Genomic DNA, 21,166 nt, shown 5'->3' on the forward strand with positions numbered 1-21,166 from the left:
TAATAAAGAAAACAAATTATTCTTTCACTACTCACCGTAAGTTGAAAAACAAGTTACAGGAATTGTTCAAAGTAAAGACTTCCACCTTAAGTACAATATTTTTCTGCAACAAATCAAGTCCTTCTTCTGAAGTTTATTAATTATTCTGGCTTAAACCATTAGAAATACGTACAACGAATTTCATACAACTTAAACATTAAAATGGGACAAAAATGCTTTAAAATAATAATACAGAACACAAAATGGCCATGCACTCGTCTCAGATTGGCAACGAAACATCTAACAAATATCTAACTGAGCTCCATAGGAGTCCAATACGACTAATTTGATCTCAAGTGAATTGTAATGAACCAGTGGCTAGTACTATACAGTATATTTTTGCCCAAAGTATAAATACTACAATACGTATTTCGGTGAGTCAGAAAAGAAAGAATTTTATTCAGATATCTCGTCAATAAAATAAGAAGTATTGGGATTAAAGAAAAACTACTACAGTCAGACTCTAATACTACTTTTTGGTTTATGCCTGATACGTTGTCCGTTCCACCAGAGCCTCATGACAATAATTCCATTCTAAAATAGGTACAATAACAGGAAACAAATGAGGGTGAAACAAACAATGCACAGAAGAAAAAGCACTGATTCAATATGAAAAATTTATCAGATTACCAGGAAACAATTGGCATTCATACAGTCCTCTATGTAGATTGAAAACTCAAAAAAAGTTTTATATCCATTGTTCAAGAATTAAAGCAGAAAATCAATATCCCGAATTTAAAAGAAAACTTACATATTAAATCAAACCCTTTAACTCTATTAAATATAGAATATAATCTAAATTTAACAGAAGAAATACTGAAATCAGAAGTAAACACTGAAATACTGAAACAATTGTCTTTAGAGACAATTAATATTAGATACCCTCCACAAAATTGGCATCATTTATACACCGATGGATCCTTGATCTCCAGAGAACAAGGTGCCGGTGCAGGTGTTACGTGCTGTCTCTTCTCACTTTATAGATCTCTTGGACATGGAACAACAAGTTTTGATGGAGAAATCGTTGCAATAAGTGAAAGTCTCAGGAATCTTCTATGCCACATCAATAAATTTAAGAATGCAGTTATATTGTCAGACTCCAAAGCAGCTATTCTATCAATAGTCTCTAAACACACACCTTCATCTCAAACAGCAGAAATAACTAAAATGCTCTCTCAATTAATATCACTCAATAAAAGAATTGTATTCCAATGGATACCATCCCATCCCATCCCATTGTGGAATCCTGGGAAATGAGAATGCGGATGCTTTAGCAAAGAAGGGCAGCACTGCTACTTACAGACCTGTTACTAAATCTACGTATTACTCTGTGAAAAGATTTATTAAATCTACATACTTAGACTTCAACAAACAAAATTTGATAACACAATCTCAAGGGAAAAAATGGAACTCTCTGCATTAAAATCCACAGTTAATTCCCGATTTACCACGAAAATCGTCTGTAGCTGCATTTAGATTGGCAACAGGCCATGATTGTTTGGCCAAACACCTGCATAGAATTGGAATATATCAGTCCCCTAACTGCTCATTGTGCAACTCAAACCAAGAAATGGATTCGAAACACCTCAAAATCTGTGTTTCATTGGCTGGCCATGATAATATCTTTGAAAAATATTGGAGTGTAAGAGGTCAAATGACTTTATTGTCAAATGCCTGGCATTAGAAAACAACAACAATGCAGTGGTGTGCTGTCTAATTATTTGCCAGCAATTTTATAGATTCTATGAAGGCTAAATTTTGAAAATGTGGTGGATTAGTTTTTAACAATTGGGCTTCATGCAATCCCTATTAAGGTCGGAAACCATCGCATAACATTCCATACCTCTATTTCATTTTAATACTGGTTTATGAGTGTCACATATGAACAACTTTAAAAACTGATAACTCTGATATTTTTCGTCGGAGACCCTAGGTTCCTTATATGTAATTGCTTGTTTACAACCCCTCTTAACTAGATAAATCTCTTCGGTTGAATTCTGAAACACCCTGTATATTATGTAAAGGAATGGCCTATACTGACAAGTGAGCACAGCTTACGTTAATAGCACCTGAATATAAAGATCAATAGAAAGCAGCACCTTGCAGAGGAATGTATTAGCTACCATGTATTTTTGTTTATTTCCACTTCTTGGTAAGAGCAGCAGGAGTATAATGTGTTGTATAGTATTTCTTAAAATTAATCAATATTGACATATCTTTAGCAATAGAGAAATTGAAAAATAATAAGTCACCAGGTTGCGATGGCTTACAAGCAGAATTATTTAAACATGGAGGGGACGAATTACAGATGAAGCTACATGAATTAATTAACTTGATTTGGGAAGAGGAAATGATCCCTGTAGAATGGAAAAAAGAGCTAATTTGCCCTATATTAAAAAAAGAAGACTCCCTACAATGTACAAATTATCGTGGAATCATGCTGCTAAATATCGCATATAAAATACTTTCAAGAATCTACAATAAATTGTTACCTTATGTAGAAAAGGAAATTGACCCTATCAAAAAGGTTTTAGAGGGGGAATGTCAACTATAGACCAGATATTTACCTTGAGGCAGGTCCTCGAGAAAGTCAATAAGTTCTACATAAACACTCATCATCTATTTGTGGATATTAAAGCCGCTTATGATAGTAACAAGAGAGAATAACTTTGCGTGGCAATGCTGGAACTCAACATACCATTAAAGTTAATGCTGTTAGTAAGAATGACCATGGGAAAGGTACATCGTAGTGTAAAAATTCAGAAGAACATTAGTCACGAATTTGAAAGTACCGGTAATATTGGATTGCGACAGGGGGATGGCTTATCTTATCTCCTCTTTAACATCGCACTGGAGAAAGTCGTAAGAGATTCAGGCATACAAAGAGAAAAAACTATTGCTACAAAGTCTGTCCAATTGTTAGCATTTGTTCATGATATGGATATTACTGGCAGATCATATACTGCAATGGCGGGTGCCTGTCTTGCTCTGGCCAGTAGTGCAAAAAGAATGGGTTTAACTGTTAATGAAAAAAAAAAAAGACAAAATATATGACCTCAGACAAAAGATACGCTAATACACCTGAAATACACATAGGGAGTTATGTCTTTGAAAAAGTGGAGTCCTTTACTTACCTGGGTCCATGGTACAGATGAGTAATGATATCACACAGGAAATAAAACAGCATATAACAGCGGCTAACAAATACTACTTTGGATTGCTACAACACATGAAAAGCCATGTTCTACCGAGATCTTATAAAGATACATATTGTGACGGCAGGCCGAATAATCTCGGCGCTTTGGGGAACTTCGTGCGCGTCCAGCAGAGGAGAGGGGGACGCGAGGAGGCGACACGCTGTTCTGCGGCAGAGAGGGGGAAGTAATGCGCCTGCGACTGAGGGAGGAAATCCAGAGAAGACGAGAGGTGCCATCTTCTCGGCATCTGTAGATTGATCGCGAAATCGTACTCTCTGGAAACTATGGTTTGGTTATAAAGAGGAGACGCAAGTGAGCTGAGCAGTTAGTTAGTCAGTCGTTGCTAGCTTTTGAACAGCCAGCAGTGTGTAGCAATGAAGCCAGCTTCGAGACCAGAGTTCGACTTTAGTATGTGTCCTCCACTGTGCGGGGGACCCGGCGGAAGCAACGCAGTTAGAGGACCTGAGTTCGAAGTTCAGTGGACTGTTTCTGAAGGTCTTGGGTTCGAGATACTGTGAACTTGAGTGACCGAGCTAGAAGAACTAGCCAAGGCAAACGAACTGAGAACTGATAGTTCTGATTTGTAAATAGTGCTTTGTGAACATTAGTTGAGATTAGCAGTACATTGTTGTTTTCAATAATCCAAGTGAATTGTCATTGTCGTCTGTGGAGTGCAATAACGAATACTGAGTTGCTGTGTGGAGTGGAAATCCCATTGTTGACGGGAGCGTTAAAGTAAATTATAGAAAGTGATTATTGTTGAAACAATAAAATTACATTATTGTTTTGTATTAAAGTTACAGTATCTATGAAACTCTGATAAGGCCATTTCTCACATGCGCATCTGAAACATGGACTATTAGCAAAACAAATGAGTATGACCTCCTCTATTTTGAGAGAAAGATATTAACTAAGAAAGATTTATGGACCAATATGTGAGAATGGCATATGGAGGAAGAAGTACAACCAAGAGCTGTATACACTCTTTAAGAATTCTGATATCAGTAAATACATCAAGATACCCAGATTGAGGTGGGCAGGACATCTATTGAGAATGAAGGATGAAGAAATTCCAAGGAAAATAATGACACTACAAATGGGTGGCCGGAGGGGGAGAGGAAGGCCAAGATTGCGGTGGATAGATGGAATGAATGGGGATGCTGTATCATTAAGAATGAGGAACTGGAGAACGATTGGGTCAGATCGGGACAGGTGAAGGAGAGTTCTTGAGGAGGTCCAGATTCAGAGATGAATTGTAGTGCCATAGATGATGATGAATTTAAATATTGAAAACAAATTGTTTCCAAGAAAATGATGTCTTTATTGTACTTATTTTTTTAATGCTTTTATTTTGTTAATGTGATAAATATTTCCTCTTATTTCCCCCTCCCCATCTCGTCCTCATATTGTATCTTTCCCTTTATCTTCTTGTAGCTTCTGCATTCCGTTTTCATGTCTTTCTTTTCTATATGTCTCTCTTTTTGTCATTAATTGTTTGTGATATAAATTGACTTAATTAGGTACAAATGTTAGATATATAAATTGTTTCTTTCTTACTTTTCAGTGTTCCATTTTCCTCCCCCCAACTAAATATTGTGAGGAATGTTGACAGAAATATGGAAGAAGGTAATTCTTTATCTAGTTATGTGGGAACGTATCTCTACGATGCTCCAGAACTCAGGATCCGCTATTATGATAAGGTAATGGAAGAATTAGTTCTGTACTATTCAGCAGTGCTCTTGGGATTTGACTTTAGTTACAAAACGTATTTTTAAGTATTTGCTGATAAATGATTATTTTCATTTCTGACAACAGTCTATAGAAATTAGTACCGGTACAGTGCAATCCTTATATCTGACATCCAAATAACCGGCAATTTTAAAACAAGGATACTTTTGAAGAAAAAGAAAAATGAAAATACGAATGAGTAAATAAGTTACAAATTGAAGTACTTAGCGACCTACATTTTTTAATGAGGCACCTGAAGTTATCACCGCAACATAGCAGTATTATCCATGTGCACACAAGCGAAATAAAGATACAGCCATCTAGATTGCTGGAAATCGCCTTTTTCAAAAAGCATGCAAGAACCTGTGGTGGTGCCACAAGTTTCTGTTAAGTTATATACAGGGTCCTTAATATGTAAGATTGCTGTAGCACAGGATCTGGCTCCTTGGCAACAGGTCGAGCATCAGCCGGTAAAATGCTGCCGACAATGGCAGAAGCTTGATATTGCGATAATGTTTTGTCACTCGTCTAAGATCATCAACTGAAATTCTTCATTGTTTTTTATGTTCACTTTAACACTTCATTAAAACTTTCTGTAGTTAAAAACGTTAAAAGTCTTACAATTTAAAAAAAGTAATGTACTGTACCGATACCATATGACAGATGGGCCTGTTTCAACACCATTGTGGTGTCATCTTCAATGTCCTTTGAATTACTACTGCTCCAGCTGGTGTTGATTTCCAGCATTTGCTTTCGTCTTTGGTGGGGGTGGGGATGTGCTGCTCTTATGGTGGGGTTGGTTGTTTGTGTGTCGTGTATTATGATATCGAATAATGTATGTGTATTGAATTGTAATTCTGTATTAAGTATATGCTGTGGATATGTTATTGTGTGCTTGTATATTTCGTATTGTTCTAGTACTTACTTACTGGCTTTTAAGGAACCTGGAGGTTCATTGCCGGCCTCACATAAGCCCGCCATTGGTCCCTATCCTGACCAAGATTAATCCAGTCTCTATCGTCATATCCCACCTCCCTCAAATCCATTTTAATATTATCTTCCCATCTACGTCTCGGCCTCCCCAAAGGTCTTTTCCCCTCTGGCCTCCCAACTAACACTCTATATGCATTTCTGGATTCGCCCATACGTGCTACATGCCCTGCCCATCTCAAACGTCTGGATTTAATGTTCCTAATTATGTCAGGTGAAGGATACAATTCTTGCAGCCCTGCGTTGTGTAACTTTCTCCATTCTCCTGTAATTTCATCCCTTTTAGCCCCAAATATTTTCCTAAGAACCTTATTCTCAAACACCCTCAATCTCTGTTCTTCTCTGAAAGTGAGAGTCCAAGTTTCACAACCGTACAGAACAACTGGTAATATAACTGTTTTATAAATTCTAACTTCAGATTTTTTGACAGCAGACTAGATGACAAAAGCTTCTCAACTGAATAATAACAGGCATTTCCCATATTTATTCTCCGTTTAATTTCCTCCCAAGTGTCATTTATATTTGTTACTGTTGCTCCAAGATATTTGAATTTTTCCACCTCTTCGAAGTATAAATCTCCAACTTTTATAGTTCCATTTTGTACAATATTCTGATCACGAGACATAATCATATACTTAGTCTTTTCGGGATTTATTTCCAACCCTATTTCTTTACTTGCTTCAAGTAGAATTTCCGTGTTTTACCTAATCGTTTGTGGATTTTCTCCTAACATATTCACGTCATCCTCATAGACAAGAAGCTGATGTAACCCATTCAATTCCAAACCCTCTGTGTTATCCTGTACTTTCCTAATGGCATATCCTAGAGCGAAGTTAAAAAGTAAAGGTGATAGTGCACCTCCCTGCTTTAGCCCGCAGTGAATTGGAAAAGCATCAGATAGAAACTGGCCTATACAGACCATATTGTTCTAATATGTGAACTTTTTGGTGTGATGTGTAGTATTTCTATATCTGTTTCTATGTTATTGTAGTCGTGATTGTTGTTAGCAATATGTTTTGCGTAATTTGATGTGATGTATGGTTTAGTTATAGCTGTAATATGTTCATTGATCTTATTTGAAATGATCTTCCTGTCTGTCCTATGTAAAAATCTGAACAGCTATTGCATTTTAATTTGCAAACCCCGGTTGAATTATTTTTATTTGCTTGTTTGATTGATTATTTAGATATTTCTGTAATGAATTATTTGTTTTATATCCTATCTTGTATTTTAGTTAACTGAATGAAGTTGCAATTTTGTATGTATTGGTATTGCGATATGTTAATGTTATGTATTTATTCTCGTGTATTGTTTGTATTGGCTTGTTATTTTTTTGTTTTGTCTTTTTTATTAATTGTCTATTATGATAGGGTTATATCTGTTGTCGTCCACACCTGTGGAGTAACAGTTAGCGCGTCTAGCCGCGAAACCAGGTGGCCCGGGTTCGAATCCCGGTCGGGACAAGTTATCTGGTTGAGGTTTTTTCCGGGGTTTTCCCTCAACCCAATATGAGCAAATGCTGGGTAACTTTCGGTGCTGGACCCCGGACTCATTTCACCGGCATTATCACCTTCATCTCATTCAGATGCTAAATAACCTAAGATGTTGATAAAGCATCGTAAAATAACCAACTAAAAATATATATGTTGTCTTGTGCTATGTATTTTACTGTATTTAGTTCTTCAGTGTAGTTTTATTGTTCATTAGTGTATTAATTAATCTGTGTGTCACTGTAGTGAAAGCTGCATGTTTATGTTGTACAGGTATGGGATGGTTTGATGAATTGTGTATGTGTGTTGTGGTTATAGTGGGTTTCCTGTATATCTTAAATTCGTGTTTGTGGTTTGTTTTGGTTATAATGGCCAAGAAGTTTATAGTTTGGTTATGTTCTATTTCTATTGTATACCGTACTTTAATTTGGGATGTATTTTGTTTAGTTGTTGATGTAGGTTTTCTATTTGTCTTCTATTGCCATGCTATTCTAATGTACTGGCATCGATACGTAGATGACATAATAGTCGTATATAATGGCAAAGATTCGTATGAGAAGAAAAGGAGTTGCAGATCAATTTCACTACTTTACAATGAATTCAGAAACTAATTACAATACTGCACTCTTTGAACCAGATCACCTTTTCACAAAGTATAATACATGTAATTATACTTGTATGGTTTTAACTTCAGTACCGGTAACTTTGTTGTAATTCTTGTAGAAAACAGAAACATTTGTCTGTTTTGCAAGTTTGTAATTTTCATTTATGGGATAGTTTGAAAGAAAAAATATTCCTCACAAATCCGCACACATTATAGGAACTATAGGCTAATAGAATTTCAGTTGATGAGCCTAGACAAGTGAGTGACAACATATTCTCGCAATATCAAGTATATATACTAGCGTAAGGACACTTTCAATATACAGAGTGATTCAGACCACCCGTAACAGTAATTTATATCGGAAACTAGTACATGAAAATTTTCGAGACAAAAATATTTATAACTAAACTACATGTAAACTTTCACTTGAGCTTGATTTCATCAATCAGCTCTAACAGGAAGTAGGGTCAGTGCCCTATCACTTTAAAATTTCAAATGAGAGTCGGGGTAAAATAAGGTACCATTTGATAGAGCTCTTCAAAACAAACAACTTTCATAGGAAATGTTTTTATCAATCCCTAGTCTTTCAATGGGAAAACGTACACAAAGACAATGTTATCAATAGCTATTGAGAAATGTTACAAGACGAAAATGTAAACAAGACAATTAATGTTGACATGTTACTGAAAGACTGGACAATTCCATTAAGTTTTTTATAAATTTTCAAACTATCTGCCATCCTGAGCAGCACACACCTGTACTCTTCTTCTAACACTGTCAGTGACTCCTAATACTTTGGCGTGGTCAAGTGACTGGCAGAGTAGGAATTAATAAAAACGTTTCCTATGAAAGTTGTTTGCTTTCAAAATCTCTATCAAATGGTACCCTGTTTGACCCGACTCTCATTTGAAATTTTAAAGTGATACGCCACTGACCCTACTTCCTGTTAGAGCTGATTGATGAAATCAAGCTCAAGTGAAAGTTCACATGAGGTTTAGTTATAAATATTTTTGTCTCGAAAATTTTAATGCACTAGTTTCCGTAATAAATGACTTATGGGTGATCCGAATCACCCATTGCCTTTTTGTACGTTTTCTCATTGAAAGAGCAGCAGGAATTAATAAAAACGTTCCCTACGAAAGTTGTTTGTTTTGAAGAGTTCTATCAAATGGTACCCTATTTAACCCCGACTCCCATTTGAAATTTTAAAGTGATACGTCACTGACCCTACTTCCTGTTAGAGCTGATTGATGAAATCAAGCTCAAGTGAAAGTTCACATGTGGTTTAGTTATAAATATTTTTGTCTCGAAAATTTCCACGCACTAGTTTCCGAAATAAATGACTTACGGGTGATCCGAATCACTCTGTATACTGTAAGTAAGGTTTCATAATCAATTTCTGCTTCTGCTATTGTGGGCAGCATTTTACTGGCTGATCTTGACCTGTTGCTTGGGAGCCAGATTCTGTGCTATGGCACCTGTAGATATGCATGTTCATACTGACTGTGACTTTACCGCAAAATGCCGATGTTATATGCCACTTTCCAGTGCAGATATTAGCTATTACGTGAATAATATGTACTTTCTTGCCTGCTCGACAAATGGTGGAACAGCTAATTCACTGTCTCAGTGATCTAGATAGGTTTGAAAACAGCAATTGTAAGATGGCAGCACTTCTGCACGAGTGTATCAGCAAGTCTTTAAATAACCTATAAAATTGTTTTCTATTTAACCGGCAAAATCAATTACCTGGCACTAGGTTTGTCTCGTATTTGCCAGATACAAGGGATTCTACTGTATACAAGTTATGTACTGTGTATGGACCTGTGTTTTTCGTTTAGTTATTTTTTTTTTTTTTTTGTAAAAATCTATGTTATTTTTAAAGGATTTCGCTTTTTTTTTTTTTTAAATGGATTTACAGACTATGCATTCTTGGATTGTCTCTGTGCAACATCACAACAACAGGGGTTTGAGTGGAAAGTTTGTAGGAGAAGGGAGGGAGCAGTGGTGCATTATTCATGCATGTGTGCCAAATAAGAACGTTGGTTCTAAGGTAAAATATAAAAAAACAACTTACCAGTGAACTAGTATGCTGGTTCACATTGATGTTGTTGCCACCATTTCCTTTAATTTGTGGCATTCATTTGATTATGATAACCTCTGCCAGTTTGGAGTTCAAAAGAGAGTTTGGAATATATTCATTACCTCCCCCAGCATGGACGTATAATTAATGATCCCCTTAGATATTGGTTTGAGCAGGCCTTCATTTACGTCATCATTTCACGAATTTCCTGTCACATGTGAGAAAATACGTACTCCATAGGCCTTCCTTCTTTCCTATACTATTCAATATTTCTCAAAAATTAAATCCATGTTCTCCGATTTTTTTACGCGATTCGTTTATGCTCGAGTGTAAAATAATATGTTACGAAAATTTCAACGTTTGATGTCAGTTGCTTAGCAACGGCAATAAGTTACATCACACTATTCTGAAGTCAATTGCTTAGCAACAGTAATAAGTTACATCACACTATTCTGAAGTCAGTTGCTTAGCAACGGTAATAAGTTACCGTAGAATGGGGTGAAGTGATACAGTTTCAAACTTAAGTTACATGTATCTTTGGCAAATGTGTGTTTATTTCTGTTTCATGCAACAAAAACATGGATCTTGTATTCTAGTTTCTTATTGCATACCGAAATATTGTAACTGGATAGCTGTTTTTTTATTTATTTAAAAATATATTGGTGTCTCACTCCACCCCTTGGTTTGGAGTGAAGTGATACATGAATTATTTTTCATTAGGTATGAGTATATAAATGATGAAATGGTGCTGTAATACATAACATTTATTTTTTCACCAATTTCCTAGGCTTATCTGATAATTTAGTGCCCTAATATTCAAAATTCGATTAAAAGAAAAAATATTTAAAAAATATATTCCACAATTCTTGAATAATTCGAGAAGCACGGATTTAATTTGAGAAAATCCACATCTAGTAATTATTATTAGCTCAAAATAAATTTAAATTATTGTGACTGGATAGATGTTTTTTATTTATTTAAAAATATAATGGTGTCTCACTCCACCCCTTCGTTTGGGGTGAAGTGATACATGCATTATTTTTCATCAAGTATGACTATATAAATGATGAAATGATGCTGTAATACACAACATTTATTTTTTCATGAATTTCCTAGGCTTTTCTGATAATTTAGTGCCCTAATATTCAAAATTTGATTAAAAGAGAAATATTAAAAAATATATCTATATTCCACAATTCCTCAAGAATTCGAGAAACACAGATTTAATTTGAGAAAATGCACACTAGTAATTATTATTAGAAAAGCTTTAGCTTAAAATAAACTTCAATTAATTAATTCATGCATTCAGCGTTCTGCGCAAGGCAGGTCTTTCACTGCAAACCCAGCTTTCTCCAATCTTTCTCATTTTCTCCCTTCCTCTTTGTCTCCTCATATGATCCATTTATCTTAATGTCGTCTATCATCTGATATCTTCTTCTGCCCCAAACTCTTCTCCCGTTCACAAACTTAAATAACCGACATAAACGAGATATTACATAAAATACAACCCAAAATGAGAGATGTAGGCCTAAAATTAGCTTACATTAAAAATGAAATATCCAAGGAATGACATTTTAAATTAATGAAAGCATATGGCAATTTAAAAAATCACAATAATAAAGGAAAATGTACATCACGTAATTATTACAAACGTTTTAGCTGAAAACATTAACGAGAGAGATAATTTTGGTCGTGTTCCTGGCGCTCGTTTGTAATTTCGCGGCATTTTCTTGCCGCTCGCCTGCTGTATCACTTCACCCCAAGAGGAGTAGAATCTACTCCTCTTGCTTCACCCCAGACAACGCCTGTTGACGAAATATAGCAATTTAGTATATTTATAATGTATATAACATATAGATCTCTCATATATTTCTAAAGAGTGATATATACCGTATCTGAAAATAACAAACACTCTTTGTATGTGGCTCACATCGTAGAAAACCGATAGACAATTAGAGCGTTTGTTTTTACCGCGATTTGAACCTCGCTTTCCAGAGCAACTAATTCATCCAAAGAGTATAGAACTGCATATAGCTTTGCTCCAGAACGAAGTACAATATGTTGACAACAGATGGCAACAGAAGTTTTCAAACAAATTCATTTACTTTTTAAACTATGACACTTTCGTTCCATAGATGCTCCCGCGTCTCACTTCACCCTCCCTGTATCACTTCACCCCATTCTACGGTACATCACACTATTCTGACATCAGTTACCTAGCGACGTGTCATTCAGATAAAACACAGTAAATCTATTGTAAATACTTGTACAAATATATTATAGTATATATTCAACAAAGAAGTAAAGGAAAATAATCATTAATAATACGACACATACATGAAATTTCATTAAATTTATTTCACTCTCAATCATATTCACAGTCCCTGTAAATAAGGAAAAATTCCTTAAAAATCTAAATATCAATTGACCTGGTTGGCGAGTTGGTATAGTGCTGGCCTTCTATGCCCAAGATTGTGGGTTCGATCCTGGGCCAGGTCGATGGCATTTAAGTGTGCTTATGTCAGTACATTTACTGACATGTAAAAGAACTCCTGCGGGACAAAATTCTGGCACAACCGGTGGCGCTGATATAACCTCTGCAGTTGCGAGTGTCGTTAACTAAAACATAACATGTAACATCTAAATATCACAACAATTATCAACAGAGACACAATTACAGGATCCTTTGAATCCCCTTGTCACTTTTTTTTATGACATACCGGTGGGCTCTTTTAAGTGTCTTTGTTATGGGCGAGTAGCAGCTTCATCTACACAACATAATATTGTATTTGTTTTTTTTTTTTTCTAATATAGTAGTCATTCATATGTTTTAATACCTCAGTGTTTTTATTGATTATTGAAGTAATATTGAACTCACTTGTCTAATCCCAGAAGTGATGGAATACTTCCTTCATTGATAAGTTTGTAACACAATATTATGCTGTTTCTTCTGTTTACAGAAAGTTGATATGTACAGCTTAGGTGTAATTTTTTTCGAGATGTGTTACCCACCACCTTCAACAGGGATGGAACGAATCAAGATTTTGAAAGATCTTCGTGACCGTCAGATCATTCTACCTCCTGACTTCACCATGGAAAAAAATGCTCAGCAGTGTCATATAATAAAGTATGTACCATATATTACTAAATTGTTGCTTCATTGTTGAATTTCATGCAAGAGATTGTATTAAATCCTTGTGAAAAAAGAAAGGACTGATTATACAACAGGAAATATGGTGACTGTAAAAGAAGTATGTTTGATATATACCTACTAAGGCCGTGTCTCAAAGTTACATTTTCAGCTGAAATGAACTAGATATTTGTCTAGAAAGCCGGATGTGACATCAGAAGTCGTGATCCAAAGCTACATAGTGCATAGCAGTCAAGTCCGTAGTAGCTAATAAACGAAAATGCTTGCTTGATTTATGATTCGTTCACTAAACAAACATGGATATCTTATCAGCAATTGGGGTTATGATATCTGAAGATGCTTTGGAATTGAAATAATGTAAATATAATGTAGAATAACACTTTAACTTTCAACGTTGACATTGTTAGTACCTTCTTTGCAATGTTTTAAACATTATTGCCAGTGTTATGTACCACTTTCTGGTATACAGATTAGCTACTACAGTAGAACCCCGATTATCCGTCACCCTATTAACCGATTGTCGGATTATCCGATTTTTTCTTACTCCTATTTTCTTTTTGCTGCAGAAAAATACATGAAGTACTGTACGTTATGTTTCTATATAGTTTTTCTACAGAAGATTATTACAAACCTTTACTTTTATTATAAAGTATGCAGTAGAAATGCTTCGCTGTCGACAACGGAAATAGTTACTTGTAAAATAATCACTACTTGCTTCTAAAGAAATTACTCCAAGAATTTCCACAAACTCGTGTACTATTCAGTCCTTATCCGTACTATTTGAGTGGCTGTACTGTACAATTTATGTGCAAAATGTCTTATACAGTTGTCAAAAGTAAACGTGTTGTGTTAATTATAGGAAAAAAAGTTATAAATAATTGAGGAGTTTGGGAAAGAAGAAAGTGCAGTTGTGAGCGTCATTAAATAAAACATAACATTTAACTAGAAAATGATGAGTCGGCATTCCTCTCTGAACTATATGACTGATAGAGATGATATTATTTGCCTCTCTATCAGAACACTTCTGTTTTTACCCTTCTTCTCACTTTCTTAAAATACTCCTTAAACTAGCTAGTGCTCCCCACTGAATGATGGGTGATTTCACGTAGAATAGATCTTTTGGCATCGACGTCTCTTCCCTGGTGCACTCATTTCTATTTACTAAATTTAATCTAATGTCTCTTGCCAGTCACAGATTACTTGCTGAGTAACTTTTATTGTATAAAATATTCAGTGATATACTGGATATTAAGAGAAATAGTCACAAATCCAACTTAAGGCTCAAACATCAAATTCAAGACATCGCCAATTATTACTGTTAAAAATGTGTTCTAAATTCAGTGAATTATGTAAAATATGGGTTCTATATTTCAGCATTTCTTACATTAATTGTAAGTTTTTTCTTATTAAAATATTGAAGATAGTTGATTTAAAATAATTTTGCTACCTATTTGTTACTCTATGATCATTTTACATCATGTATTTATACCTGTATTTATTTATTTATTTATTTTTCATTTTTGTATTTATACATGTGTCTGTAGGCCTATTTTGTATTTGTATCTGCATTTATTTCTCTTCCTTTATTTTTTAATTTCTATTTATATCTATTTAATGGAACTCTCTGCATCAAAATCCACAGTTAATTCCCGATTTACCACGAAAATCGTCTGTAGCTGCATTTAGATTGGCAACAGGCCATGATTGTTTTGCTAAACACCTGCATAGAATTGGAATATATCAGTCCCCTAACTGCCCATTGTGCAACTCAAACCAAGAAATGGATTCGGAACACCTCAAAATCTGTGCTTCATTGGCTGGTCATGATAATATCTTTGAAAAATATTGGAGTGTAAGAGGTCAAATGACTTTATTGTCAAACGCCTGGCATTAGAAAACAACAACAACAACATATTTATCTATCGTTTCGTATTTTTTATGGTATAAGTAACTATTATTTTTTTTTATCAATTCTGGAGCACTTGCAAGAACAAGCCAAGGAACTTGAAAACACAGGATGGGTTCATTCAGAAAACACTAGACCTGAAGACTAAATATAACTTAAGGAATGACCCCCAGCCTCTCGAACTGCCCAGAAACCCATTAGAGGATCAACAAGAGTTTAATATAAATCTGCTAGAAACCATTGCCAAAAGTGATACAAACCAGGAAACACTTCGACTCCTGGCTCTTGAAACCATCAATGAGAGATATCCAGAAGAAAATTGACTAAGAGTCTTCACGCATGGCTCCAAAATGGTTGTCTTAACGCAGGAGCAGGAGTATAGGAGTGACCTATTTGCATTTTATGGACCCATCGGATCACAGAGGTCAGCTTTCGATGGGAAGATTGAAGCCATTCATAATGCACTTCAACAGTTAACCTATCAACATGACTCATTTGAAAATGCCGTCATTCTATTTAATTCAAAGGCCACAATTCAGTCTATATGCCCATTCAACTCTCCAATATCTTCAGAAATCAGAGACTGCCAGATAATATTACAACAACTTAAGGCTATAAATAAAACAATACTACAATGGATTCCAGGACACTGTCAAATCTATGGCAATGAACAGACTGACATCTTAGATTCTACAAATAGTGCACATAAGACCTCATACTACTCTTCCAAACACTATACACGGAACACTATAAGAAGCATATGTAAGTCCACACCTGTGGAATAACAGTTAGCGCGTCTGGCCGCGAAACCAGGTGGCCCGGGTTCGATTCCTGGTTGAGATTTTTTTCTGGGGTTTTCCATCAACCCAATATGAGCAAATGCTGGGTAACTTTCGGTGCTGGACCCCGGACTCATTTCACTGGCATTATCACCTTCATCTCATTCAGACGCTAAATAACCTACGATGTTGATAAAGTGTCGTAAAATAACCTACTAAAATAAAAAAAAGCATATATAATTACGGACTAACAGAACGAGCTTTCACCAAGCATTGGTACAGTGAACTCTCCAGTGTATCCGAACAGCCCAGGAAGAATGCTATCGAAGCCTTTTGCCTAATAGTTGGTCATGACTGTTTGACGAAGCATCTCCATCGGATCGGCATCTTGTTTGACCCCTATTGCACACTGTGTGATCAACAGGAGGAAATGGATAGAAGTCACCTTAGTCGCTGTTCATTGTTATCTAGCACTTCTGAATGGGCTGATATTGGGAAGCCAGAAGACAAAGGGTCAATGAAGAATTTTTCCAGTGTACCCAGCCATTAGAAAAAAAAAAAGGAAATATTTTGTACTTTCTATTGTAATTGGGATTTTGCTCTATTATAGACAAATAAATAACTGAGTGAATGAATGAATGAATGAATGAAGGATATAGGTCTTCATTTTCTCTTATCAAAGAATTATAGCACTCGTAATGTACTTGTTTACATTAATTGTGAATATTAGTCTGTAGTGTATGAATTGGCATACTTTTCTATTCCAAGGTTGCTGCTAAATCATGATCCAGCAAAGCGGCCATCATCTTTGGGACTTCTCAATTCAGGCTGTGTTCCTCCTTCAAAGCATGAAGAAGCAAAACTGCAGGAAATAGTTCATCACACGCTCTGCAACCCAAAGAGCACAGCTTATAAATACGTCGTGGGCTCTTGCTTCAGACAGGTACTTGCAGTTGCAACAAGTCTTGTAAATTGTCATTGTTTATACAGTACGATAGAAAAAAACCCTTCCGAAGAGCTATTATTTTGTTTTGAAAAGAGAACTACGGTATTTGAATCATAGCAAGAAAAAGCATAAAATCATCTCTGTTAATAGTTTGATGAATACCATTATCTTCATACAGCAGTTAAGCACTTCTTCCTGTTCCAGCTTTAAGGTATTGTTGCCACCATCTTGATCTTGGGTGTTTCAAGTTCTCTGTCTTTTCACTACATATTGTAATGATTTTCTGGCGATGTTATCAGGCTGTTTATTTACATGTTCCTTCCATTTACTTCTGTATTCTATAAGTTTTTCATTTCATGAGAAATTGTTTAGTTCTTTCCTGTTTTCTTCATTACCCTTAGCCTACATCCTGCCACTGGACGCAAGAACTTCATTTCTGCTGCCTGTATTCATTTGCAATAAACTCTACACCAATATCTTTAATATTTGTGTCATTTTCAAGACATTGAATAATATTTACTTTGTCAGAAATATTCAGACGTGAACATGTTTGTGACATGATGCTTTACCGGTATGCAGTGGTTTGGCAAGGTGCACCGACTGGAGGGGGGGAAATCCATCGGGTCCGAACCCCCCCTCTCAAAGTGATAAGCTGTAACATTTTTACTGAATTTTTAAACATTGATATATAATTTCGTTATCTATAATTTCACCTAAATGATTTACGTACATATACATAACACTTTATTTGACATGCATTCGTGATATCACAGTTTCTCCACAAGATGTTGTTAACGAATAAAGAAAGAGCCAAGAAGACTGGACTTTGTTTTGTAAAAAAAATAGAAGAAGATATCTGTGTATGTGTATATGTGTTCGTGCATGCGCGCGTACGTGACAGATGCAAAACTAACTTACCTGACTAGTACAGTAATACGATTACGAACTCTAACATACTGCCATCTGCTTAAATGTCCTCTTGATACAAACACAAATAAAGGTATGCTGCTTCCTTAAGGATAGGACTCGGAAGTTGATGAAATATCATTTTATTTCTGAGACATCACAGACAATGCAGGATACAATACAAATTCGTTTTACTTCAACACGAACTAATTCATTCATTCATTCATTCATTCATTCATTCATTCATTCATTCATTCATTCATTCATTCAATCATTCATTCATTCATCCATTCATTCATTCAGTGTTCTGTCCAAGGGCAGGTCTTTCACTGCAAACCTAGCTTTCTCCAATCTTTCCTATTTTCTACCTTATTCTTTGTCTCCTAGTATGATCTGTATATCTTAATGTCGCCTTACGAAATGATATAGCCTACTTTTATTTTGCATTTTTCGGCCTTTCATTTTATATTGGTAATTTTTAGGAAATGTGCTACTTTTTGTTGCATTTTTGCCCTTTTCTGCTTATGAACAGACATTTTTTTTACAGTGTAGCCACAATCTATATTCGAGAACCTATTGCAGATTGTTTACGCAATTTCATTGCATCCTACAAGAATTTCCCTTATGGTTGCATCAGCCTCGACTCCTGATCATGTGTGTTAGTGCTTCCTCATTCAACGCAACAGAACAAATACTGCAGCTGCAGTGCCCACAGTCAGCATATTGTATCACACAAGTGGAGACATAAAAATGTCGAAAGTAAAACAAAGCAGACAGTTTTTTGCTACAGTCGAGTTTTGTGAGAATGTATTGTATTATCAATAGATGGAAGTATACTATTTTGTTTGTATTTTACTATTAAAATTTTATTTTAATGTCATAATTTCAGAAATTTTTAAGGTTATTTTAGATGTCATTTTTCTGTGATTTTTAGGCTATCAACTTGCGAGCTATATATACTTATGGATAAATGAAAACACGGATAATACGATTTTTACTTTTTACTGCAGAAAGAGCCTTCTTATGTATTAGACATTACTGTGTTTAAAATTGCAATATTATGTCAGATATTTAACACTTTCAATACACTTTTAACAGCAAGCTTTGAAGTATGTTGATACTGTTCTAGATTATATGGAACAACACGATTTTAATTACACTGAAACTGTTGCACTTCATAACATTCGTGTTTTGTATTCATTATTGAACATACTCCGGAGATAAAGGTAGCACAGATTGTTGCGACCAATTACAAAAAATGTTCAACCAATCAATAAAAATGTTTTGTCTGGTCGTCAGTTGAAGTAATGTACATGTAAGTGTTATGAACATGTTAAAATCAGATTTGCATCAGGAAATGAAGTGGAAAGACGTGGTTTGTTATGTATAGACTATTTTTATTCCAAGGTCACTTTGAAACTCATGCACTCGAATTCCAAAGTGAGTTCGTTTGCATTCAAAATTTCGTGATAAAAATTAAATAAAATGAACTTCAGTGGAGCATGCATAATCTATACACGGATAATCGAGAGTTTGCTGGATTTTTTTATTCCTATCCTCCCAATCCTGACAATTGGATTTGGTCAACTGCAAGTAATATATGTATTTATTTACACTGCAAGTGGGCAAGCACCCGATGGCAGTGGTATACACAATATAAACAATACACAATAAAATGATAAGCAATACACAATAAAATTTACAATACACAGTACAATTTTACAATACACATACAATTTTACAATACACATACAATAAGAATACACAATGCAATTTAACACAATAGTAATAAAACATAAATAAAATACTTAATTTTACAATACAACCTACATAATTATGTATAGGCCCTACATAAATTTCAATAGTCTTTCACTTTACTTTCATCTCACTCACTGTAGTGGCACTATGACGCATTTCACTGACACTTTGGCACTCATTTCACTGACACTCTGTAACACATTTCACTGACACTATAGAACACATTTCATTGACGCTATAAATTATCACTGATCGGAACTATTCACTGCACTGTAAAACCATAACTTCACTGACTCACCTCGCTTCACTGATACAACAGTTCAAATAAGTCAAATAATTACACCCTTATGCATACTTATAAACAGAACTACATTTAAGCTAAACATTTCTAGTCTAAGGCCCTCTTACACGCTATTTTTAAATAATTTACAATTCAAACCAAGGAAGTAACTCGTCAGGCTAAATAAATACATGTCACCTTAAAAAATTAAATCTTAAATGTCACCTTAATTTTAATTTGCACTTTATACACAACTTTTTAAGGGGAGGTTGTAAGCTGATTTGGATCAAAGTTAACATTTTTCGGTTTTTAGCTGAACTAATAAATTAAGAAAAAGTCGGTAGGTTAAGGAAGATCACAACTACAGGTGTGCAAATTTTCATAGATGTAGATTGAATAGTTTCTGAGATAAGTGTATCTGAAGTTGCTAAATTTAACACGGCGAGGATAGGGCTTACAACCTCCCCTTGAATCTCCTCATGCAAGGACAGCCCTCAAAGACCGCTGCAGGTAGGTCATTCCAATCATTTATAGTTCTATTTAAAAATGAGAATTTACCTACATCCATTTTCTGTTTCCTACATTTGATTTTAAAATCATGATCGTTCCTACCATAGTACGTTGGCTTTTCTAACCATGCTTTCTGACCTAGATGTGCTCTATACAATTATGTTATTCTAGTTTTCGTACGTCTGTTTTCCAAAGTTTCCCATTCAAGTTCTTTTATCATATCGTTTTCATCTTCTCTTTTACCTTTAACAAATTTAGCTGCCCTATACTGAATTTATCTGATATATTCTATAGGGATCCCAACATGTAGTTCCGTATTCCATTAATGGTCGCACTAAAGTTAGATGTGCTATTTCTCTCGATTTGGGGCTAGCCTTTCTCAAGATTCTCATAATAAAGTGAAGTGCCCTCCATGCTTTACCCGTAACATTATCAACATGCTCTCCCCAAGAAAGTTTGGAGTTTAAATACACTCCTAGGTATTTACAACATTGTTCTTGCGGAATTACAACACCACTGAATTCGTAATTAAGACCAGTTTCCTCTCGGGTTTTACAAAATGTTATAGATTTACTTTTAGAACCATTTATTTTCATCCTATGCTTTAACGCCCAGTTATAAATTTTATTCAAGTCTGTTTGAATAGCATCTACATCTGAACGCAGATAGGTTAAAGTTGTTTAATTTTAGGTCAATATCAGCATTATTTTTCCTTTCACGTGATGAACATTATTTATTATAATTACAAATATGTTTTTAAAATAAAATTTTGTTCTGGCATATTGCGAAGTTATGTCAC

At 35.0% G+C, this 21,166-nt stretch overlaps 1 protein-coding gene across 3 annotated transcripts in view; it reads left to right on the forward strand.

Annotated features, from left to right (window-relative positions):
- The window catches only part of LOC138704579 (eIF-2-alpha kinase GCN2-like), a 73,007-nt gene that overhangs the window by 21,485 nt on the left and 30,356 nt on the right, over window positions 1-21,166 (forward strand). For all 3 annotated transcript variants that reach the window (XR_011333371.1, XR_011333372.1, XM_069832625.1), the window contains exons 9-11: window positions 4,801-4,936; window positions 13,092-13,258; window positions 16,736-16,910. Coding sequence is in view for 1 of the 3 variants with exons in the window: in XM_069832625.1 (XP_069688726.1) it covers window positions 4,801-4,936; window positions 13,092-13,258; window positions 16,736-16,910 (478 nt within the window). In the remaining 2 variants the exon portion in view is untranslated. The remainder of the gene's footprint in view (window positions 1-4,800; window positions 4,937-13,091; window positions 13,259-16,735; window positions 16,911-21,166) is intronic.

This window comes from Periplaneta americana, chromosome 8, assembly GCF_040183065.1.
Source record: "Periplaneta americana isolate PAMFEO1 chromosome 8, P.americana_PAMFEO1_priV1, whole genome shotgun sequence".
Taxonomy (NCBI): Eukaryota; Metazoa; Arthropoda; class Insecta; order Blattodea; family Blattidae; genus Periplaneta; species Periplaneta americana.